The sequence below is a fragment of the Chenopodium album genome, chromosome 3, assembly GCF_948465745.1.
Source record: "Chenopodium album chromosome 3, dcCheAlbu1.1, whole genome shotgun sequence".
Lineage (NCBI taxonomy): Eukaryota > Viridiplantae > Streptophyta > Magnoliopsida > Caryophyllales > Amaranthaceae > Chenopodium > Chenopodium album.
In genome coordinates, this window is record NC_137836.1 from 76,712,391 (window position 1) to 76,737,629 (window position 25,239).

The 25,239-nt window shown below is 34.0% G+C and overlaps 3 protein-coding genes and 1 long non-coding RNA gene across 5 annotated transcripts; 2 read left to right on the forward strand and 2 right to left on the reverse strand.

Annotated features, from left to right (window-relative positions):
* Positions 1 to 3,484: 3,484 nt before the first annotated feature.
* LOC145624270 (uncharacterized) lies at positions 3,485 to 5,796 on the reverse strand. Its single transcript, XM_081677266.1, has 2 exons — positions 5,437 to 5,796; positions 3,485 to 4,807 (listed from the first exon to the last, which is right to left on the reverse strand). Exon 2 carries the CDS (start codon positions 4,645 to 4,647, stop codon positions 3,991 to 3,993), a length of 657 nt encoding a protein of 218 aa, XP_081533392.1. The 5' UTR covers positions 4,648 to 4,807; positions 5,437 to 5,796; the 3' UTR covers positions 3,485 to 3,990.
* A 1,356-nt stretch (positions 5,797 to 7,152) lies between these two features.
* Positions 7,153 to 9,215, forward strand: LOC145624271 (pentatricopeptide repeat-containing protein At2g22410, mitochondrial-like). Its single transcript, XM_081677267.1, has 2 exons — positions 7,153 to 9,098; positions 9,187 to 9,215. The coding sequence occupies exon 1, from the start codon at positions 7,206 to 7,208 to the stop codon at positions 8,871 to 8,873; it is 1,668 nt and encodes a 555-aa protein (XP_081533393.1). The 5' UTR covers positions 7,153 to 7,205; the 3' UTR covers positions 8,874 to 9,098; positions 9,187 to 9,215.
* A 325-nt stretch (positions 9,216 to 9,540) lies between these two features.
* On the reverse strand, positions 9,541 to 19,112 carry LOC145624272 (proline transporter 2-like). Of its 2 annotated transcripts, none has more exons than XM_081677269.1 (8): positions 18,847 to 19,112; positions 15,635 to 15,859; positions 15,450 to 15,544; positions 14,932 to 15,118; positions 11,908 to 12,032; positions 11,568 to 11,783; positions 10,575 to 10,805; positions 9,541 to 10,488 (listed from the first exon to the last, which is right to left on the reverse strand). In XM_081677269.1, the coding sequence occupies exons 1-8, from the start codon at positions 18,962 to 18,964 to the stop codon at positions 10,339 to 10,341; spliced, it is 1,347 nt and encodes a 448-aa protein (XP_081533395.1). In that variant the 5' UTR covers positions 18,965 to 19,112; the 3' UTR covers positions 9,541 to 10,338. The 2 variants fall into 2 exon arrangements, with proteins under 2 accessions (XP_081533395.1, XP_081533394.1); XM_081677268.1 differs by lacking the exon at positions 18,847 to 19,112 and adding an exon at positions 16,396 to 16,530.
* On the forward strand, positions 13,644 to 17,272 carry LOC145624273 (uncharacterized). The gene is made up of 3 exons (XR_014110416.1): positions 13,644 to 14,809; positions 14,897 to 15,147; positions 16,213 to 17,272. It is a non-coding gene; the product is annotated as an uncharacterized LOC145624273 (long non-coding RNA).
* Positions 19,113 to 25,239: the final 6,127 nt, after the last annotated feature.

Below are 25,239 nucleotides of genomic sequence, written 5' to 3' on the forward strand. Positions count from 1 at the left end.
CAGTTATTTCCCTAGAGAAAGCAGTGGGTTGATCTCCAAGGTGTTGCAGCCTAAGCTGCCAGTCCATCGGCTGATAGCCGTATGTCGCCTGTCCTCCATAGAGGGTAGGTTGCATGTAAGGTACAACTGGCGCCTGGTACAATGGTTGTGCCATGTACTGAGCGGACTGAATCACATGTGGCCTAGACTGAACCCTTTGGCTGCTTGCTGGGGTCTCATGTACAGACTGGGAACACCTCACAGAGGTATTCCGAAAGCTATCATGATAAGTCGACGTTGAAGCCGACTCTGATTGCTGAGTTCTCCTCTCCTCAATGTATTGCCGAGCGTCAGAGAACGTTTTCTTGCTACCATCCGGCTGTATGTGCCGGATGGGTTTTCTTGCGCCCATTTCTGGGAAACGGAGCCGATTAAGGTCAAACTGGGACCTGGCCTTCTCCTTAGGAGCAGGATGAGGAGTCGGCTGACGGTCCCTGACCGACTTCTGTTTGCCAGCTTGGGCTGGCTTCTTGGCCGACTGCTCCTTTCTAGGAGTAGGCGACTTCTTTGAGGCGAGCTGCTTGATTTCACCCCTAAGGCTGCTCAGGAGTGACATTAGCTCATCCCGAGTGACGGGAGCTTATCCTGCCGCCTGGGAAGGATCAACCGGCCGCCCCGAGGGCTTCTTTGGCTGACCAGCAGTTTTGCTTGGTCCTGCCTGAACATGGGGACGCTCTCGCCGTTCCTTACTGCGGATGCGTTTAGAGATGAGGGATCCATTTGGATCCACATAGGTTTCGACATCAGCGTCGTCACCTGAGTCATGGTCCGTTTGGACCAGTACATCATTTGGAGGCCGAATGGTCTCCGGATTTGGTACAAGCTCTTGTGAAGCCATTTCAGAGGTACTCTCCCCACAGACGGCGCCAAATGTTTCGGGGGTTTTTGTCCCTCGGGAGAGTTACAACACTGAAACTGGATTCAACTGAGGATGCCTGTACCTGCAAAGTAAACGGACCGCCGGATGGTCGGTGGTCCGCCTCCGAAGATTAAGTCAGTAAATATTCGGAGATAAAACGTGCGGAAGTAAAGTTATCTGCTTGGATTCCAAGGTCAGGTAAAGTGCTGTGTGTTCCTTGAAAACGACAGCTCTGTGGTAAGTGACGTATTGTCTCGTATTGTGTGTCAAAAATTCTCTCTTTTTTCGTGTGTCGTCATAAATGACGTAATGTCCCTATTTATAGGGAAAAGTGTGCCCTCCTAGGATCTGGTGACCTAGGAGTTAGGTCACGCCGTTTTTGCGGCGCCTCGGGATTTGGGCCTTAGAAGGCCGCCATCCCAGGGCCAATACCTGAGTGACACGTGTCACTGTGCCCAAAAGGATTCTGAAGCACCTTTTGGGTGACACGTGTCGCCGACTGAATGGTCCCTGCTGGACCTTCAGTCCACGTAAGACGGAGAAGAATCCACCCTCCACGTGTCATCACTCCATAGGTCCAAATGGCACCTATATGGAGGACACGTGGCGCTTTCTGGTTGGGCCACCTGGCCGGGTATAAAAATACCCAAATCAATTATCATAGCCTTGTCCTCGCACATTCATTATATCAAGATCAAGATTTTTCAATTCATTTTGTAAAACATCAAAAAGCCCTTGGCCAGTTGTATCATTTACATTCAAAAATCCTAAGAAAGATTCCTCAATGCAAACATTACAATTAGAGACATTCACTAGGTGAAAAAAGGCATTTGGCAGCGGTTCAAACCCGGTCTAAGGCACCGGTTTGAACCGCTGCCTATGTGAGGGGTGCCAAAAGTGGTTTAATAAGGCACCGGTTCAAACCGGTGCCAAAAATTGGAAATGGCACCGGTTAACCGGTGCCAAAAAATGGCCAACAAAAATTATTTTGTTGTTTTTGGCACCGGTTAACCGGTGCCAAAAATGCCCAAAAATATATATATATTTTTTTTTTTTTTGTTTTTTCCAGCCAATTTGCGAAATATGAACAAGAATCGAAAATTTGGAATATATCAACAAGAATCGAAAATTGCAACATATCAACAAGAATCAAAAATTTGCAATATATGATAAAAAAAAAAATTACAACAAAAAAAAACTTTGATTACAGCATATTAAAATAAATTACAATATAAATTTTAAAAAAAATTACAATATAAATTCAAAAAAAAAAAAAAAACTCATTCATTCTTGCTTGTATCTTGCTTCTTCGATTTCAGATCTAAATAACATACCTGCACCAATTAAAACAAAAATCGATTAATATAATTAAACTTCGAAAGAAAAAGCCCAGAAATTTAATCCCAAAAATTGAAAAAAAATTCAAACCCAGAAACCCAGAAAACGAAAAAAAAATTGAAATCGGTGTTACCCAGAAAAAAAAATTAAAATAAAAAAAAAAGCAATGCAAAAATTAAAATTAGAATAAACCCAGAAAAAACTAATGCAAAAACCCAGAAAAAAAAAAAAAAAAACCAATGAATAAACCCAGAAACGACCAATGAATAAACCCAGAAAAAATCAATGAACAAACCCAGAAAAAATCCAGAAAAAAATTAATGAATAAACCCAGAAAAAATCAATGAATAAACCCAGAAAAAATCAATGAATAAACCCAGAAAAAAATCAATGAATAAACCCAGAAAAAACCAATGCAAAAAAATTAGAATTCGAAAAAAATTAAAATTGGTGTTCGAAAAACCCAGAAACAAAAAATAATTGAAATCGAAAAAAATCCGATTTAAAATTTAAAAAAAAAAACCCAAAAATTCGATTAAAATCAAAACAATAACCCAGAAATTTGATTGAAATTGATCTAACAACAACCCAGAAAAAAAAAAGAATTTTAATCGATTAAAATTTTAAAAAAACCGATTAAAAAATAAATTAAAACAAAAACCCAGAAAATTAAAACAAAACCCATAAATTCCCTCACAAATCGGTGTTGCATGTGGTCTTCAAAAACCCAGAAAATTGAGATGTTGCATGTGGTCTTCAAAAACCCAGAAAATCGAGATGTTGCATGTGTTATTCGTGATTGTGAGGGAGAAGAAGATCGAAAAATTAAAGAGAATTAGAAGGAGAAGAAGAAGATCGAAAAAATAAAGAGAAAAATCAGTTTGAGGATCGAGAAGGAGATCAGTTTGAGGAGGAGGAGATGAGAGGAGAGAGAAAGAGAAAGAGGATGATAGGAGAGAGAAAGATTTTAGGGTTGGGGTGGGTTTAAAAGAACCGTGTTTTATTTTTGTTTTGTTTTTTTTTTTTTTTTTTAATGGCTCCGGTTCAAAAGGCACCGGTTCAAACCGGTGGCCTATTTGTTTTTGGCACCGGTTTGAAGTGAACCGGTGCCTTTTACTCTGGTTCAGTTTCCCACCAATTTTGTAGGCCATTTTTGGCACCGGTTTGGACTGAACCGGTGCCAATTAGGGGGTGCCTTTTTGATATTTTCTACTAGTGATTCACATATCTTAATATCAATGACATTTGCTCTTGATGGCTAACATCGGGAGTACAATCAAGAATTACCGAGAAATACTTTGCTTGCTTTATCTTTCTAATGATTTTATTTTTTATTGCAGAACCAAGCAAAAGTATTAACTCGTTTTGGATTGTATGACCTAAATAATGAAAGTGAATATCATTATTAGTAATACGGTTGACATGTTCTTGAATGATTGGGTCAAACTCGGCCAACATTTCAATCAAGCCCAAAAAATTACCATTACTTTTTTGGTATAATTTCCCATTTGAACCACGAAAGGCTAGATTATGTTTGGCAAGAAATTTGACAATTGAAATTAATAATTCTTTGCATTACTTTCTTCCAATGGTCTTTTTCTTTTTCAATTAGCATTTGAGTTGTCTTATCAATAATTTGATTCTTTTGAAACCTAAGACGCAACTCATACCAAGTAGTCATATTCTTAACATGATCTATGCTTGTCTCATGCTCTTTAAGTCTAAAGCCTACATGCCCCCAATCTGAAAATCCTTCATTTGTCAATTGTCCTCTTCCCATCCCCTTTTTTAAATATTTTACAGCAAAAACAATAGACTCTATCAAGCTCTTTGGAATAAACAAGCCAATCCCTATCACATTTCTCACCGTTTGATAAAACTCTAGTATACAAGTTAGCCGTAAATCGTCTTGAAGATTTATCTTTAGGACCTTTCACAATAGAATTATCTCTTTTAGGACCATTTTTCACTAATAAATCAATCATTTTAGAATCAAGACCATCCCAAACTCTAGGATCATATATATTAGGCACATAACTAGTTTCACGGTGATCAACATTATCATTATCAGAAGGCATATCATCAATATTTCCAGCATTATTATCATTCTCAATAGGCACATCGTCAACATTGCAATTAACACTAGGCACATCATCAAAAATATTATCCACATCATCAACATTCTCCGCAATAGGCATATCACTAACAAGATCAACATTAACATTATTAATATCATCAACATCAACATTATTATTCTCAATAGGGACATCATCAACAGGCTCAACAAGAGGAACTTGAGGTTCTTTTGTAACGAATTTATCAAGAGAACCTTTTTGAGAATTAATTAACACTTCTAATTTTCTCTTTTTGTTACGCTTTTGAGACCCAGATTCATACTTTCTAGGAGGCATAATCTCAAAATCTCAAAAAAAAAAAAATTACAGTATCATATATATGGATTGAAAAAACCTGGAAAGCAGAAGCTTTATTTCAATCAATTGGACGAATTGGCGAATTACTCGATAACGTTGATTCTCTATCTTTGTTCAAAAGAATACGACCAATTTGGACCTTCAAAAAATAAAATTGTTAGATACAAAACTAGTCTCCCATCTGTTGTATATCAATCAAATCTGCTATATATGTTTACGAATCTTAGAGCATCCATTCCTTTAATTTTGATGTCAGATGGTTGTATAATTTTAATTCATTAATTCATTCGTATATAATTATTGATTGAATTTGTTTTATGATTGATTAGCTGTGCATTGGTTCTGATTTGAATGTCATTCATCTAAACAACCACAGTATGTATTTGTAGGATGTTAGATTAATTGTACATTTGTACGATACAACTAATTAGATTAATAGCGTGCAATAGTCTAGAATTTCCACTTTTCCAGATATTATTAGCCAAAATAAAAAATTAATGTCTCTGTTAATGTCTCTGTTGCAACATGATTACACGAGCAGGGCCGAAAAATAAAAAAAAAATGAAATAAAAGCTTCAATTCATCAATTGAAATTATCAAACCCAGAATTAATTAAAAACAAAAATAAAAAATTTACCAGAAGACACAGACACGAAGCATTCAAACTTCAAAGCAGGGCCGAAAAATTAAAAAAAAAATGAAATAAAAATTGCTTCAATTGAAATTATCAAACCCAGAAATAATTAAAAACAAAGATAAAAAATTTACCTAAAATCGATTGCTTCAATTGCTTCAATTCGTTCCCCTCAAAAAGAAAAAAAAAATTGCTTCAACCCTTCAATTCGTTTTTGATTTTGTATAAAGTATAATTGTATCAATTGGGAATAGATAGATGAAGATGATTGAATGGAAGATAACCCATATATATGGGAAAATAATTACCGTTTGATAACAAGAAATTCGGAAGATTGCAATTGATTTCTTGACTGAGTTTTTTTTTTTTTTTTTTTTTTTTTTTTTTCCGTTGAAATTCTGGGAAAATATGCAATACAATTTTCCATGATTGATGTAATTAGGGAGGAATTTGGAAACATGGAGAAATTAATATGGAAGGTTGAATTGATTGAATGGGATTATTGGGAATTGGGAAAGTTGAATGCTTGAATGCGTGAATGTTGCTTCTCCTTCCTCTTTGCTGTCTTCTGGCAATAAAAACAACATTTATTAATTTATTTTATTATTTTTTTTAAATAATAAGTGGAAAAAAAATTGGGCCCTTTAAATTGGGGGCCCTGTGCTAAGGGGCACCTTGCACATGGCCTTCTACGGGCCTGCCTATGAGTGGTTGGTTGGTGGGGGTGGTGGTTTTTTTTTTTTTTTTTTTTTTTTTTTTTTTTTTTAATTTTTTTTATGTATAAATTGAATCTAATTATTAAGGGTTCGTTTGGCATTGCTGTGGTTTTCTGTTTTTTGGTTTTTTGTTGTATAAAAGTATATGATATATGTCACATAATGAATCAAAAATTATTTAAACTTATTAAAATCATAATAATTTTGAAAACTGACAACAAAAAAGTGGAAACACCTTTTTCTTGTTTCTTGTTTTTGGTTTTTAGTTTTCAAAAAAACAGGAAACTAAAAACCAAAAATGATGCCAAACAAGCCCTAAGTAATTGGGTGGGTTAGAGGTTAATTAGAAGAAATGAGTGAAAATTAGAGTCTAATTAAATTAATTAGAGGATAATTAAGAAAATAGGTTTATCTCGCAAAAAATAAAATAAAATAAAAAGACTTTTTTTTAACATATTTCCTTAAATAAACAATTATGTTTCAAAAAAAATAACCGCTACGATCGATCTCGTTAAAAAAAATAATAAAAATAAAAACAGTGCGATGAAATGAGCCCTTTCCCTAAATAATGTTGGGAAAACATGCAATTCCCAATATACAACCGATGTTTTTTTTAATTCCCACCGTACCGTCCATATCAGCTAAGGAAAACAAACCGGTTTTTTTTTTCTTGGTCCAGCAACAAATCGCTACTTCAAGTAGCGGGGTTAAGAGAATAAACTGCTACTTGAATTAGCGGTTTTAATTTCATACACCGCTACTTGAAGTGGCGGTTTTCCATAAAACACCGCTACTGGTCATGATTTTGTTGAATTATTTTACTAGGGAAAAGGGGAAAGTGATTTTGTTAAAAAAAATACTTAGTAAATACAAACCGCTACTTCAAGTAGCGGTTTCTAATAAGTAAATCGCTATTTGAAGTAGCGGTTTTTAGTAGCACACCGCTACTTTAGCGGTTTTCTAATGAACCTGTTATAAAAAAAAAAATTATCACTGAACCGGTGACGTAGACGGTACGGTAAGAATTAAAAAAAGATTGGCTGTATTTTGGGAATTGCATGTTTTCCCAACATTATTTAGAGAAAGGACTCCGATGAAACACGAAACCATTTTTTTTTTTTTTTGGACAAAGACGAAACCATCTTGTTACTCAATACTCACTCAGTCTTTTGCACTCTATTTCAAACATGAAAGTAGCAGATCAATCAATTCAATCTCTATTAAGAAACTGCAATTCAATCATTCACCTTAAACAAATTCACGCCCAAATTCTACGCCACAATTTCCATGATCAATACTCCATAACTTCCTCCATTGTTACTCTGTACACCTCTCTCTCTCCTCGTCACACCCATCTCCTCTTCTCTTCTCTCTCTCACCATGTCACTGCATTTCTCTTCAATCACTCAATCAGAGTTTTCTCTAAAACCCCATTTCTCTGCTATGAATCCTTGCAATTATACCTTCAAATGGTTCGTTGTAATGTAAAACCTGATAATTACACTTACCCTTTTCTACTTAACTCGTGTGCTGCTCTTTGTGACCTTAATCATGGATGTGAGGTTCATGGGCGTGTTGTGAAATCTGGGTTTTGTTCAATTGTTGAAGTTTTTAATGCTTTGATTGATATGTATGGGAAATGTGGTAAGTTGGGTTGTGCACGCAAAGTGTTCGACGAAATGCCTCAAAGAGATGTAGTTTCTTATAATGCTATTTTGGGTGCTTATGCTAGAATTGGGGATGAAATGGGAGATGCCCAGATGATTTTTGATGAAATGCCTGTTAGAAATTTGATTTCTTGGAATGCTATGGTTGTAGGGTATGTGAATAATGGTGATTTGGATTCGGCTCGAGCTACATTTGATTTGATGATTGAGAAGAATGTTGTAACTTGGACAACAATGCTAGTTGGTTATACTAAAAATAAGATGATGGATATGGCTAAAATCCTTTTTGAGGCTATGCCTGAGAAGACTTTAGTTTGTTGGACTGCCATGATTTCCGGGTATGCTCAAAATGGACAACCGAATGATGCATTGACGTATTTTCGTAGAATGCAAGGAGTACATGTTAAGCCTGATGCTTTTGCAATGACTGCTGTAATATCTGCATTGGCGCAGTTAGGACGTCCTGATTTAGCTAATTGGATCATGACATTAGTGAATCAAGAAGGCATTGAGCGAAATGTAAAAGTTCTTACTTCATTGGTTGATATGCACGCTAAATGTGGGAACATTGAAGAAGCGTGTCGGTTGTTTGAGGAGATTCCTCAGCCGGATGTATATCCTTATAGTGCACTTATAACAGGCCTTGCTTCACATGGGCATGGCATCAGAGCGCTTGAGGTGTTTCAAAAAATGTTGATGGCAAAGGTTGAACCTGATTATATAACTTTTGTTGGAGTGTTAAATGCGTGTAGCCATACAGGACTTGTTGATGATGGTTTAGCATATTGGGAGAGCATGATAAATGATTACAAGATTGAGCCAGATGCAGATCATTATGCTTGCGTAGTTGATATGCTTGGGCGTGCTGGGAGACTTGAGCAAGCGTATAAGATGCTCAAGAGTATGCCAATGGATCCTCGCCCTGCTGCTTTTGGTGCTCTTCTTGCTGCCTGTCGAACTTATAGCAATGTTGAAATAGCAGAACTTGTTGCTCAAGAACTATTTATATTAGAACCTAATAATACTGGTAACTATGTGCTTCTCTCTGGTATCTATGCTGAAAGAGAGCAATGGGATGAGGCTGAAAGAGTTCGAAAAGCTATGAAGAAAAAGATCACAGCTAAATTACCTGGTCATAGTTGGGTTGAATCTAACAAATACGGAAAAGTTTATCGTGGCCCAGTGTGAGTGAAATGGGTAGATGATCGTGACAAAGGGAAAACAGACTATGTAACGATGAATTCTGATTTTGAGGTGGAATGAAGGTGCATTGTTCTGTTTTCTGGAGTCCAAGTACAGGAATATCAGCCTTCCTTTTGATTTTATAATATGTAGAGTTATGATCTTTCATTGATCGCTTTATCAATATAAGATATCTTATCAGTTTCCTAATGCGCCTCTAGTTTGATCGAGGTAATGTGATTGCTGGCTTGTACATTTTAAACAGGACAAACGTATTTGCAGTCAATGTCTGATGGCACTAATCTTGGAATATGTGCAGAATATAGAGTGCAGGTGAGACTGCCAAACATGCTTGAACTAAGGTATACCTTTCTTTAATTTGCTACATTTTTCTGCAATTTTTTTTTTGAAAGACATTTTTCTATAATTTCTTTTGTTGTATTTGGCATAAAATTTTTGGTCTAAGTCTGCATTGAAGCAAGTCAGACAATTTTGCATTGTACGACTTTAATGCTGTTTGTTAAAGCACCTGAAAGCTTCTGCTGTATTTTTTCTTTTTTCTTCCATTATTTTGCTGTAGTTTACCTTTACTCTGCTACATACACATTGATTATGCTGCCATTAGATTGACCTTTCTAATATATGTCCGAAGCTCCAAATGTATCATGCTAGATAGTTTGAATTACTGCTTTACCAATGTGAAAAGGTTGGATACACTTGATGGTCTATAATTACAGGAATTGATTTTATCTTCTAAGACCTTAATCTGGGAAATTTACACATGCAATTCATTTAATCTCTATCTACTTGGTTATGTTTTAGGTATAAAGGAGAGTGAATGGAGGGAAGCTGTAATCTCCACATGCTCTTGGTAGTAGTTGAACCTCTATCTCAGGGGAAAGAAACTGGGTTGGGAGCTACTACTCCCCACCCTAACTCCATTTGCATGCCCATTCATTCCTTTCTGTTGTATGCATGGCTAAATTGGTCTCCACTGTTTTTCAACTTTTCCTGCTCCCTCGCTTGTTCACCGACATTGCTTATTCGACGTTCTCCTTGGACAGTTTCTCTGTTTCCGTCTGACAGTCCTGCCATCTTTCGAGTCCAACACTTGAAGAAAGGTAACTTTTTCCCAGAAAATTTCTTTTTCCCCGGAGAGTTACCTCTGTAAAGATGATGTCTAAACTCCCCCAGCATGTCCTTGCCCGTAGCAGTTGCAATTTTTTTTGGCCCTTTTCTTTTATATCTTTTGTTAATAAAACCTTCATCTGCTTTGCTTTGCAAATCCATAGTTATTTAATATTCTAATTTAAGGAGTGCTGGTTGTGTCACATTTTGCGTAACAATTCCCCAGCAATGCAGCCAGGGGCATTCTTGCACTTTTATTTTGGAGCACTGCTGTAGAAGCTACTGTTAGGAACACTAATGACCTTGATTAGAGCCTATTGCTGCCTGTATGTACTTCAATATATTATTGATTGGCAAATAATTCATAGTTTCTAACATTATTGATGATTAATCTGACTGCTGAGATTGTAGTTGCCACTGCTAGTATGGAAAATACAATGATGAGAATCCAATGCCATGCCTTCATCCCAGTCCTAGCAGTCTTCCCCTTAACCTATGGCATAAAATAAGAGTCAAAACTTATAACTGATTTTTGTGTTGTTACTTTTATTGAAACTGCTTAGCCTTAGTATAAGTTACCTTGATGTAGATCATGCTTGGAAAGATAAAAGTTAATGTAACAAGTGTAAATGATCCCAAGAGGTTCATGAAATCTCCCATGAAAGGTATGGCCGCTGTCACCAAAGTATTGCCTGTAAATACAAGTACCCGTAGCAAAAATCGCCTTCTTATATTTCTTCTTGAGTATGTACTCTCGTCAACTTTCAGAAACTTGGTATCTAGCGCCTCATGAACTGGTTGGAAGAACATCTGACATTGTATGAAATATTTGAAGGTAAGCGATACTGTTGTGAGTCACAATTATTAGCTTAAGATACTTCCCATGCAAATTCCTTCTTTAATTATGAGCTCAATTGGAAACATTGACCAAACAGTTTTTCATAATTTGTTGTATGAAGATATCATGATCATGTCTTTGTATTATAGTAATCTTGGTTGGTTACAATTAAAGCATATTTAGGAAGTTCAATATAAGATTATCTAGAAATATCCTAGTAAAGTAGTAGTGAAACCTTTAACCCTTCTCATTTTCTCCCGCCAAACCTAAAAAATATAGCTCATGTGCCTACAACTACACAATAAATAGCACTTGGATCATTGATCTACTACTTTACTACGAGGTAATATATTCAATATGTTTGTTGGTCATTGGAGACTCTTTCAAGTTTCAACGATTTACCCTTGTTGATTCTGTAACTCCTCGTTTATCAGTCCTTTCTCTAATCACTCCTTTATCCTATTACCCTCTCACTTCTTCTTCCATGTCAAAATTACTTGCTTATAGTGCCACTACATGATTTTAAACTGACTTATGATGGTGAAATAATTTTTAGTTACTAATTTGAATTAATGTATATGCAGTATGTCCAGTCTGTACTCTGTAGAGACTTAAGTAACTTATTTGATATGTCTAATATAATATGTTTTTAATCTGGAATTTATGTGAAGCAGAAGCATGAAAAGGGGGAGATGGGGAGTAATTTAAGTAAGAAGAAGCAAAATAACACATACATGTTGAGATATGACATTTTGTAGAAAGACCGCTAAGTTGATCAGGATCTTCGCCCATTTTGGGCCGCTTAGTGCCATAGGGAGATAATCTGGAACATCTGAACCATAAAGCCAATATCCGTAGATACTAACACCATAATATACCATGAGGCCAACAGTATATTGTGTACACAAGGCAATTCTCATGTTCCTGACAACTGGCTTCTGGAGAGTTGACTGCACGATTCAAAATTAAATTTGGTCATTGTCTCATTGAAGCTAGTTTGAATATTGCTCTCTGTTTCTGCATAACTATATACTTTCTATGGTGTCAAAGCTCATATTAAGTAGTAATTTTCACCTGTATTTCTGGTACCATGCCTGAATTGTTGCTTACGATCATGGCTGATACTGCACCTAAGGCATTAAACACCTTACCCACTGTGCTACCCCTAACTTCATAGTTTCTGTGTCTGTTAGAATTTCCTGCAAAGTGAATGGATGAATAAGTTGGGCTGAAATATGCATTTGATGGAGTAGAAATGTTAAATTAAAGAAACAATTGTTATATACTGTATATAAATTTTACTGTGCGTAGTGCTTACATTCACTGTAAGGTTATCCCAGGGGAGAGTGTGGTCACCCAACACCGGCTATTGGTAATGACTATTCGTCTGAAAGAGAAGGCGAAGAAAAAAGTTAGACAAGAAGAACCAAGGATAAGATGGTGGACCCTAAGGGATGCAAAAGCTAAGGTTTTTACAGAAAAGGTAATTGAAGAAGCGGATTGGGATGGAGAGGTGGATCCGGACATGACTTGGTTACGAATGAAGAACTGTTTCCTAAGAGTGGCCAAAGAGGTCTTAGGGGAAGTAAGGGGAAGAACTTCGGTACAGAGAGATACTTCGTGGTGGAATGAAGAGGTGAAAGCAGTAATTAAGCAAAAAAGGGAATGCTATCAAGCCTTAGGAAAATGTAGGAGTGATGAAACCTTTGCAGCGTATAAGGAGGCTAAGAGTAAGGCAAAGGCAGCTGTTCGCCAAGCAAAAGAAAAGGCATATCAGGAGGTTTATGAAAAGCTTGATTCCAAGGAGGGAGAAAGGATCATTTATAAGATGGCAAAGAGAAGACAAGAGGCAAGGAAGGATATTGGCATGGTGAAGTGTGTCAAAGATAAGAACCAAATGGTCCTAGTGCAAGAGGAGGGCATCAAGGACAGGTGGAAGGGGTACTTCGATGAATTATTTAATGGAAGTAATGGAGTTGTGATAGGAGATACCTCTATGAGTGATGAAGAAATCAACATGGAGTATGTGCGAAGGATTAGGAGAGTAGAGGTGGAGATTGCACTGAGGAAGATGAAACCTAAGAAGGCGGTTGGCCCTGATGGGGTACCGATAGAGGTGTGGAGGTGTTTGGGTAAGATTGGTATTGATTGGTTAACAAACCTTTTCAACAAGATATGGACGGCTACAAGGATCCCACAAGATTGGAGGAAGAGCACCTTGGTCCCGGTTTATAAAAACAAAGGAGACGCTCAAGATTGTTCTAACTATCGAGGAATTAAGCTTATGAGCCATACTATGAAGTTGTGGGAAAGGGTGATTGAACAAAGGTTGAGGGCATGCACAAGCATTTCAGATAACCAATTTGGTTTTATGCCTGGGAGATCTACTATGGAGGCAATCCATTTGATAAGACAAATGATGGAGTTTTATAGGGTAAAGAAGAAAGATCTGCATATGGTCTTTATTGATTTAGAGAAGGCATATGACAAGGTGCCAAGAGAGATACTTTGGTGGGCAATGTTGAAGAAAGGTATCCCACGAAGGTATGTAGACCTAGTTAAGGATATGTATCGGGATGTGTCAACAAATGTGAGGACATGCGGAGGGTTGACAAAAGATTTCCCTATTACAATCGGATTGCATCAAGGGTCTGCATTAAGCCCTTTTCTTTTTGCAACGGTTCTAGATGAATTAACTAGACCAATTCAAGATGAGGTTCCATGGTGTATGCTGTTCGCAGATGATATCGTTTTGGTGGATGAGACTAAGGATGGGGTTAATGTCAAGTTGGAGCAATGGAGGCAAAGGTTGGAATCTAGAGGGTTTAAGCTAAGTCGGAGTAAGACTGAATATTTGGTATGTCGTTTTGGCACTCAGAGGGGGACAAGCAATGAAGTGGTGAGTTTGGATGGAAAGGATTTGACCATGAGTGAATGTTTTAAGTACCTAGGGTCGATCATCCAGAAGAATGGTGACATTGATCAAGACGTGACCCACAGGATTAAGTCAGGGTGGCTTAAATGGAGAGCGGCCACGGGAGTGTTATGCGACCGCAGCATTCCCTTAAAGTTGAAGGGAAAATTCTACAGGACTGCCATAAGACCAGTGTTGCTCTATGGTACAGAATGTTGGGCTTCTAAGAAAGAGCATATTAAAAAGATGGAGGTTACGGAAATGCGCATGTTAAGGTGGATGTGTGGAAACACTTTAAGAGATAGAATCAGAAATGAGGTTATTCGCAAGAAAGTAGGTGTGGCGGGCATTGTAGATAAATTAAGGGAAAATCGTCTGCGTTGGTTTGGACATGTAAGACGGAGACCCGAGGGTGCACCGGTGCGAAGAGTGGAAGAGTGGGACCATGGAGGGATTAAACGAGGAAGAGGGAGACCAAAGATGACTTGGTTGGAAGGAGTGAGGAAGGATATGAAGTGCATGGATTTACGTGAGGATGAAGTTTTGGATCGTAAGGGATGGAGGAGAAAGATTTATGTTGATGACTACACGGAATAATCAAATTTGGTTCATGTTAGCCGACCCCACTTTTGGGATTAAGGCTTTGATTGATTGATTGATTGATTGATTGATTGTAGTGCTTACATTCACTCACACGTGTGCATTTAAATATATTACACACACAATCACATTACTTGCATTATTTATGCATTGAGCGGGCATTGTAGGGATGCAACATTCAGTTCAGCTTCTAATTAACATAAATTTTGAAAGATCTATCCGTTTTAAGTTACGAAATTCAAATTACCTTTTTCAGCCTTAAGACAAGGTAGTTTAAAGGCAATTAATGCTATTCTGTTTTTGCTTTCTGATTTAGGGTGATTGTTGCTCCGTGTTTTACCTCAAGTTGGGGGGATGGAATAGTGTTGTTGAGGAGGAATGGGAAAATTGTGTTAGCCTGTTAGGCAAAAGGCTAAAGACCTAACAAAACCGATTGGGGACAGACCTATCTGCTGAATTCTGGTGAGGGGAAATAAGCCACAAACCTTTGAAGCTCTATCAAATTAAGTACACTACATAATTCTTTGGCATCTGTACATGTTATTGCAGGTTGAGGTTATAAACATTAACAGCATTGAGCTTACCATCTTTTGCTGATACCGCAAGAAGAACTCCAATAAAACCGAAGGTGAGAAATGTAGAAGCTCCTACCCACACTCTCATGGCAGACATGTTTGGGACGACAAAAGCAAATATGCAGTATACTACTCCTGTGATAATGATGTAATACTGGAGCCTCAAGGCTGTCTCACTGAACACCAGATTTATCTCCTGCAAGAAGACCATTACAAGTTTAGCTGGTATTAAGATCTTTCTCTATATTTGCTTATATGTTGTTTCTTTTGGGTGGAGCTGCTGATTATAATCAAACTGCATCTAAGAGAAGGAAGCTTCTTTCAAAATTATTTGAAATTACCCTTAACTATTTAATTTTCACACAGCCAAACATAGCCATTTCTTCTTGATTAACTCACTAGATTAAAAGTATTCATAATCAATTATGGCGGATTTTGCCTACTGATTTCTAAGACTGCATAATAATTTTTTTTTAATTTTTATTTTTAATGTTTTTAGTTTGAAGGAGGTTAAATGAACAATATACCTTCAGTGCTCTGCCTCCTAGAAGGATGAAACCCATATTTGATAAAATAAAGGTTGAAAATTGGAGCATATATGTTACATAGTACAATTTCTTTCCTGCACAGTTAGATGTTTGGTATTAGGTGTCTACTTCATCGAAATAATACAGTTGAAACTTTATACTGTAGTGTTTTTTAGCATACTAACCAAATAGATACCCCATGACGTCTCTGTATCTGATGAATCTCTGACCTTGGATGAAGTGAAAGCCTGCTAATACACAGCTTGAGTAGCAACTGAAGAACCCAACAAGAACTAAGCAGACAATACCCCATACCCAACCCAGGGGCACCAACATAAGGTTTGAAAAGCTTAGTATCCATCCACAGTTGAAGCTTGTTACGAGCATCAAACTAACCTGCTGCCATGAATCTGTATATAAACCATAACAAAATTATCGCGTCAAAACATTCTGTTTCATCAGGCTTATAGATAGAAGAATCTAAGAAGACACACATTTAAATTGTAAATAAGTGTAGGATAACACATTTTCCTCTTTTTTGTACACTTCACTGATCTAGTGCTAAGAGATATTGCACTATGGTAGAGGGAACCGCCACCTTAGGCTTAATATGAGAAGTAATCTTCAGTCCTCCCTCAAAAACAAACTAAGGACATAGTAACTGTACTAAGATTCTATACTTATGTGAGTTATACGACAATATCTGATCGCATGTCATAGTTGTCAACTTGTCACCCTTAAGAATTTACCAACTTTGATGCAGATATAATGCAACTTACTATCGAAGTCAAGGAAGTCTTGGACTCTTGGTAACATGTCATGCATGAATGGAACACAGAATAAATAAAGCAGTGCACTAGATCACACGATTCAAGCAGTATACTACACTAAACATTCAAACAAGCTATTTGATTCTATCAGACTAAGGTGAGTGACTGAAACTAACCATTCCCAATAGCATGAGCTGAAGTCGGAACTTCTTCTAGAATTTGATCATTATTCTTTATAGAGCCTGATTCTAAGTTAAAAGCTGGTGGATGAATAGTTTTTCCTTCTGTCTCCATAGTTTTCTTTTCTTTTTCTAAGCTTAGTGATTGTTGCCACTTGCTGGTTTTTTATAAGGAGAGCGTATGGTATGAAGTTTAGAGGACCGCATAATGTTATATACTGTATTTGTTTTGGTGGACACTGGACACTGGACACTGGTGAGTTATTTTAAATTTGTTTTTTTTTTTTCCTTGTTAATTTTATCTTTTTTTTTTTCCTTTCTTTTTTTGTTCAATATTCCCATTTTTTTGGTTGGAGTTCAATCATGCTATTTTAGCATGCATACATGGTGTATCTATGGTCAAGAATTAATATTATAGATACTCCGTCCCAAGCTTAGATTTGGAGTCTTATTCATTGGATCTATTGTTAAAAGTGGGTCCTTTAACCTTTAAAAAAAACATACATAAAGCCAATATATAGCCGTGGCTTTGAGAATGATCTCTTGGACCAGTGGCCCAAAGATCACCTGAGGTTCGAGGTTCGATTTTCATCGGGCACAAGTCCCATCCCTCTACCCCTCCGAGCTTTGCCAGCCGAGCATCCTGTGATAGGAGCTCTCGGTTGGGGCCCAGTTGATCTTACCATGTAAAAAAAAAAATAAATAAATAAATAAATAAAAAACAGTTGTGGCTTTAGGTCTTGTATGATTTATGATTGAGGTCTGTCTTCTTTACCTGAATTTATTGAACCGAATTAATTTTACTGCATAAATTGTTTTTACGGGTTAAAAATGTTTACAATTGATTAAGCTCGATTACTTGTATTAATGATTAAACTGGTTTTTGTCTGTTATTTCTAATTTTTATTTAGTCGTTAATTTTTTATTTAAATATTTACTACGGAGTAATGAAAATAGTTTTTATTTGTTTTAATCTGTTTTTTACAGTACTAAACATTTTTTTTACAATATGGAAAGAACAAAACTAAATTACTTTTTGTTGAATTCTTCAAAAAAAAAAAAAAAAAAAAAAAAAAAAAAAGATTTACATTTTTTTTTCAATTTTTTCCATTCAATTAAACAAAGTCATTTTCAATATTTTTTGAAAAAAGTGATTGTTTTATTTATAGAATTGAATTAATGATAATTTTTGGTAGGTAAGGTGAAAGCTAGATGCATTGGGAGGGGAGGGAGATACTCATTCTCAAGTACCCTTAGTGTGGATTGAACTTCCAACCACAATGTCCACAAGGTTGGAAGATGAAGTTTAGCTTGGTAAATGAATGAATTAATGATTGGCTGGTTATTTTATTAGCTTTTAACTAGATCCAAAAGGGTTATATGCTCTCTTTTCCAATACTTTTTAAGGGATGTTATATGCTCATTTATAAGATTCTTCTTTAATTGCATTTTTATTTAATACTATTATGAAACAAATATCTTATAAATTATACTTAAATTTTTCTCTCAAGTCAATAATGAGGTGCTAGAAAATGAGGGTTTGCTGAAATTTCTAATGTTGCAGTCGAAATCTTGCATATAAGACAAGAAGCTGTTATATCAAGAAGACAAAAAATGGCTCGGTGGTCACTTATCTCATCACTTGAGACTCAAGGATAAGGGAGAGGGGAACAAAATGGGATAGGAATTAGGTGTCTCAGCCCATAAGCTCATTACCCCTGTATATGTGATTCAGTGTCTTTGGCTAGTGAGAGCCAGAGAGGTCACCCGAAGTTTATACATTACTAGATAGTGCTCGAGTCATGCTCGGATAAAATCAAATAGACAAAACTCCGGACGTTACCAAAATGTTTGCTGGTTAGCTGTGGGATGTTATTTAAAATTTTGCATACTTTTGGTTAGTGTCTTTTTTTTTTTTTAGGTTGGTTGTAGGCTGTTATATAAATCTTGCATGAATTATTAAGGTAATTACGTCGATGACTTGATAGCTAAACATAACCTAAACTTAAAGTAATCTTGCTTGTTTTAAGGTCTTCTTGTTCACCTCACACTGCTGAAATTTTAAGGAAACAAAGGAAGTACGAAGTACTTATGTTTCTTTGGAAAGATATGTCAGTGCATGGCGGGGTGATTGACACCATTGGCCTAAAGCCAAGAGATATCGTCCTCTCTCCTTCCCACTATCAGAAAGTGTTTCTTTCTAATATTCTGCTCCCTTTGTTCATAATTAATTGTCACACATACTATTTATAATATCTATATAGGACAGACGGACTGACTTAGGCGTGGAGATGGAATAGGACTTATACTAGCACTTACAACTTTGTGACATATAGTGTTAATAAACAGAATTGTCAGAGCAATAATTCAAAAGCTTAGATGATGACTTGAAAAAAAAAATACAAGTAATAGTATTCAAAGGCTTAGATTATAATAAAAAAAACTCACCATTTCCTATAGTGTGAGCAGAAGTAGGACACTCTTCTTGGTTTTGATCATCTCTAATTGATCCAGATTCAATGTTAAGTGTTTCTTGCTGTCTAATTTTGCTTTCTGATATCTCCATTTATTTAAACTTTTGAGAGTGATATTGTTACATTTGCCAATTGTTACTTCTTTATAAGGAAAACATCTGATGAGTAATAAGGACCATTAATTTGCATCAATCAATGACCCTAATATTACAACTTTTGCCTGCTGGCTGCTGCTACTACTTCATTATTTTCCATGTGTACTTGGCCACTACTTCCTCTTTCATTTGTCTCTCTTTTTCCCAACTTTTTGGTGAGGATCTCTATCATGGTTGGTAATATATGCATGTTGGCAGGTTGTGGTCTATTCACGTAGTAGGCTAGGGACGGCATCCGGAGTGGTCGGCAAGGGATTGTGCGTTACTCTCTCTATTCGGAATTAATTTAACTGACAATCAGATTTAACTCCTATCATCAAATAAAGAGTAAAAAGGATGTGACATAGTTTTACGATGCATTCTTTTCTATCACTCCATTTAATTTAGTTAAGTAGCAAAACAATACCAAATGCAAAATTTGCCAACACCACTCATTGAAGAGGAAAGTAGATGGGATCCACACCACTTCTAAGCTCCATCAATCATAAGTATATAGACAAGTTGATAGAGTAGTAGGGTATTATGATTTATGAATGGGTAAGATGAATTGTCATTTATTTCAGGGACGATATTTAGCTGCCTATTTCATGTCGGTAATTTCATATTTTGTAACCTTGTGATCTCTATTATTGCCAGATCCAGGGACTGGATTGTAATATTAAAATATTATCTTTCACATTTACAAGCTTTAAAAATAAAAAAAATGAATAATGACAAAAGTCATTTTCTAAGCAATTTATATCTATCTATACATTTTTTTTATTTTTTATTATTTTTTTTTTTTTGTTTAGCTTAACATCCTTATTGTCTTTACTCCATATACCGATATACGAATAATTTTTACTCTCTATATAGTCCCTATTTGACAAAACCTACTACTACCTCGATTTTTTTAGATGACGGCGTTTTATTATCACGATTGCCAACGTATGTTGTTTACGCTTAATATTTCTAATTATCAACATTGTAAAATTATAAAAAGTGCATATTAATAAAACATATATTAAGATGATTCAAACAAGATCTCACGTGATAATATTTTATCGTACTAATAAATTACAAAAGCGAATCAAAGTGCAGTTTGTGAATAGTGTAAAAGTCAACAACAACAACAACAACAAAAAACAAAAAACAAAAAAAAAACGGAGATAGTCTTGTCAAAAAAAAAAATATGCTTGTCATTTTAAGCGTTTTCATTTAATGATTACGCTTAAATTATTTTATAGATTAATGTATTTTTTAAACACTTTTCCCTCACTAGGGTGGCTAACTTGCGCAATGCGCGCTATAGCTAGTCATGTTCAAAAGATCTTTTGGTAATTGTCAACATAATGAGAAAATAGGTAAACAAATATTTTTTAGGTATAAATGTTCACTAACTATTCTTAAGAGTAAATAAAATAAAATAAAGACAATTAACATTAATGAGGACAAATGAAAAAATTAACATTTGAGAGTATAATTGTCCAAACACTATTTTATAGAGTTAAATCATAAAGTTATACAAGAAAAAGCTTAGAAGTAATTAATATTACTCCGTATATCAATTGAGGCATATATATAGGTAAACAAACATTTTAAGGGTGTAATAGTCTTTCACTCTATTTATAAGTGTTTTTTTTCATTTTAAGGGTGTGATAGTCTTTCACTCTTTTCATAAGTGTTTTATTATGTGAATAATAAATGATAGAAAGAGGCTTTGTATTAAGGGACGAAGGGAGTACTTTTTAAAAGGTAAAGATACACCTACTTCCAATGTAATTAAACCAATTTACTAAAATAATTGTGTACTCTGAATGCAACTATTCATATTTACTTACTCTCTCTGTCCCTATTTGTTTGCCATATTTGACTTTTATGGTCTCAAAGATGTGTTTTAAAACGAATATAACTTCATTTCTATACGCGTAAAAATTATAAACAATTGATATTAATAAAATATACAATGAGACAAATCTAACAAGATCACAATACACATGATTATATTATCGCTTGTTGATTAATGGATATTTATTGTCAAAATTTTTAATATTTGACCCATTTATTTGCAATGGGGCAAAAAAAAATAGGGTTAGAGGAAGTATATATCTACCCATTTCCAATGCAAATATTCTCATTTTCAACGTTAAATTAATGTCTTAATACATGATATATGTAATATCTTATCATTGTTTTGTACTATCTTATTTTCCTTATTAACTGCATAAAATAAACAAATGTTACCTTTCCTTTAAATCATTATTTTAATGTATAATATCTAATAAATTGTATATTTTATTAATATCAATTGTTTATAATTTTAATGTATTAATATAATATCTACATTTTGGGACCATCCTTTTATGTTTTTTTTTTTATTTTTTAATAATGACCATCCTTTTATGTAAGACTATATATCCTTCATCTAAAAAAATTAATCATATTTAAATAATGTTGCTTAATTTTTTTTCTTTAGATATTATACATTAAAATAATGATTTAAAGAATATATTCAGTAAAAAAAAAAATTGTATGAGTAAATCTTTCTTAAATTAAAACTGTAAATCCATTTTATTATTCAAATATTATAATACCATAATTAATTAAGATGTGGGGAGGGGGGAGGAATGACTTTTTTTTGGCATAAATTTGGACAAGGTCTAGCAAATACATCAAAGTGGAGCTAAAACAAGTTAAACCATTAAAGCCTATTAAAACCCTAGGGACAAATCATTTAAAGCACATGAAGTTTACATTGCTTTTAGCTTTAGTTAATGTAGGATTGTAGGTTGTTTGATTAGTTTGGTTTTTCTTTCTATTTGGTTTCAAGGTGTAAAAGTGTTGTATGATAGGCTATTAATGTTTTGATAAATAAAACACATGCAACATTAATTCATTATGATGGTATAATTGTATAATATGTGTTGCTTGCATTATTGGATTTATATGTCACGTGATATTATCACACACACTTATGGAGTATTTTTCTACATCACATGGATGTTTTTTCCCCTCCATCCATAAATAAAACGCCATATATATTTTTTTTCCCAAAAAAATCATTTTTAAATAAAAGGCTCCTCCTATAGGTGTGCTTTATTGTTTACTAATTTAATAACTTTTTCTAATTAATTTAAATTTAAATTTAAATTCAATTTACAATAGTCACAGTACCCTTCTTATATCATTATATTATATTGCATTTTCTGTGTGGTTGACCACACCGTATGGCCGGGGTTACTCAGTCCATCAGTAGAGTTACTTATTCTGGGGTTACTCAGGCCCTGTTCTTTTGAGCTTCTGGGCAGAGCAGAGCAAAGCAAAGCAAAGCAAAGCAGAGCAGAGCAGAGCAGAGCAGATTTCAGCAAAGCAGAGCAGAGCAGAGCAGATTTCAGCCGAGCCGAGCAGAGCAGAGCAGATTTTATTATTATTATTATTATTATTATTATTATTATTATTATTATTATTATTATTATTATTATTATTATTTTATTATTATTATTATCATCATCATCATCATCATCATCATCATCACTACTACTACTACTACTACTACTAATATTATTATTACTACTACTACTACTACTATTATTATTATTATTATTATTATTATTAAATATTAATTATTATTGTTATTATTATTATTATTATTATTATTATTATTATTATTATTATTATTACTACTACTAATAATAATATTATCGCATTATTATTATAATCATTAAAATTTTAAAGTTAAATATTAATTATTATTATATTAATTATAATTATTATTATTAAATATTATTTAATTATTATTATTAAAAATTAATAATTAGTATTATCTTTAAATATTAGTCATTATCTTAATATTAATTGCTATTATAAAAATCAATTATTGTTATTATAATTAATATTATTAGTTACAAATATTATTATTACTGTTAGTATAATTACTATTATTATTACTATTATTATTATTATTAAATATTAATTATTATTGTTATTATTATTTTTATTAATAATTATTAATAATTTATTATTATTATTATTAAATATTAATAATTATTTATTATTATTTTTTATTTTTTTATTAAATATCAATAATTAATTATTGTTATTATTATTATTAAGTATTAATTATTATTATAATTAAATATTAATTATTTATTATTATTAAATATTATTTATTTATTATTATTATTATTATAAAATATTAATTATTATTATTATTAAATATTATTTATTTATTATTATTAAATATTAATTATTATTATAATAATTTAATATTAAGTATTAATTTTAAGCAGAGCAGAGCAGGGCAAAGCAGAGCAGAGCAGAGCAGAGCAGATTGAAGCAGAGCAGAGCAGATTTCAGCAAAGCAGAGCAGAGCAAAGCAGATTTCAGCAGAGCAGAGCAGAGCAAAGCAGCTCTAAAGAACGGGGCCTCAGTCAATCAAGTGTTACTTATTCTAGGATTACTCCGTCGGTTAGCACGTTTTCTGTGTGGTTGGACACATCGTGGTCGGTTGACACACACCAAGCAATTAATTAATACACTTAATGGATAACCCTTGACCGATTGAGTAACTCTTAATCAAGTAACCCCTGACCGACCGAGTAACCCTGCTTGACCGCGCGACCAAGTAATTCCTGACCGGCTGAGTAAACCCTGAACACGTAATCCTTAAATACCTCTAAATGAGTAACCACAACCACATAACGTGACAAACCAGATATGAAAAATTTGTGATCATTATATTCGCTCTTACTTTCCTTAAACCACCTTTTTCCTTTTTTATTTGAATTGAATCCACAATACCTCATTTTAAACTAAAAATAGTTGTGTGTCTGGAAGAAATGGATTCTTTTTTTTTATTATTATTATTATTTTTAGGGTTGGAAATAGTAATAAGATCAACGTGTTTTGTGTGCTGCTAGTCACATTATGTGGCCGCCTGTAATAGAAGAAAGCAATCCTTTTAACGAACATTGACTGAGTAACCCATATAGCACTAATGAAATAAACGCTTTAATACTGACCAAATAACCCATATAACACATATGGAGTACGAAGTAATCCTCATGGTGACTAGCCAAGCCACATATAATTAAGAATTTGTGGAATAAGATTTGGTGTGTTTATTCTCTCAAACAAATAATATTAAGATAGGTATATAATTGGTGCATAAAGACAAACGATCTGGGAAACATTTACTATTGAAAAAGAGTATCAAAATTAAAGTATGATTCTAAATGTAAATTCCTTGCAATGATTTAAGAGATTGGAAATATGTAAACTCTTGTACCTATCATATAAATCTAAAGAGAAAAAGTGAATCTCCTCATCATTATCTTCTCTTATAACCAGAACATTTTTGGTAAGAGAATATCACTCTCTTTTGAATATTTGATAGCATATATTAAAACAAGAAGATTTTCTCTTTAAGGCCATGTTAACATTATTCAAGGTCTCGTCCACTTCACTTTATTTTTGCTGAAGTGAAATTATTTTTATTGAATTGAAATTATTTTTGATGAACTTAAATTATTTTTACTGAACTTTACTGAATATTTTTTTTAAGGTGAAGTGAATAGGGCCTTATTCTAAATTTATTTTTACCGATTTTCAATTATATTTCTTCTGTAGGTTTACTAGTTTTTTTTACTACATTGAAATCATTTTTACTAAATATTTTTTTAAGGTTAACTGAATAGGGCTTAATTCTTCATCAAGTTTTTGTAACCACATTTTGAATCGAGTTGTTAGGAAAATGGAATTCTTGTATTTTCAAAGTTATTATGCTTACATACTCTAGTTGATTTTAAGGACGTTACAATCTTATGATATTTTCATCTATGGCTTACTTGAGACAAAGAACATTGACTATCTATGTTCTTCAAAATTATATTTTTTCTCCTTTATTTTTTAAATACCGATAAATGAGTAACAACCACCAAGATAAAAACAAAATTAATCAATACTAAAAATATTTGAATTAACCCATTTCTAATAAAGGATAATAATAGTGTAATCGAACTCGAACACTTGTCCCTATTTTTTAAAAAAATTATTGGATCAAAGTAGCTATCTTCCATTGATACCTACTTATCTTAACAAAAATAACAATGCATTAACTTTATAACTATAAAATCTTGTCTGTCAGCTCAAAACTTTATGCATAAAAGTCGGTCTAATTGTATGTTAAGATTATACGCATATTCTCGTTATTTTTGTCCTATGCTCTTCCATGC

Coding starts and splice junctions, on each gene's coding strand:
- LOC145624271 (XM_081677267.1), top strand. CDS start 7,206: ATGAAAGTAGCAGATCAATCAATTCAATCTCTATTAAGAAACTGCAAT.
- LOC145624270 (XM_081677266.1), bottom strand. CDS start 4,647: ATGCCTCCTAGAAAGTATGAATCTGGGTCTCAAAAGCGTAACAAAAAG.
- LOC145624272 (XM_081677269.1), bottom strand. CDS start 18,964: ATGGAGATATCAGAAAGCAAAATTAGACAGCAAGAAACACTTAACATT. Junction 12,033..14,931: donor TGCGGTATCAGCAAAAGATG/GTAAGCTCAATG, acceptor TTCACTTTGCAG/GAAATTCTAACAGACACAGA. Junction 10,489..10,574: donor CAAGCATGATCTACATCAAG/GTAACTTATACT, acceptor TTTATGCCATAG/GTTAAGGGGAAGACTGCTAG.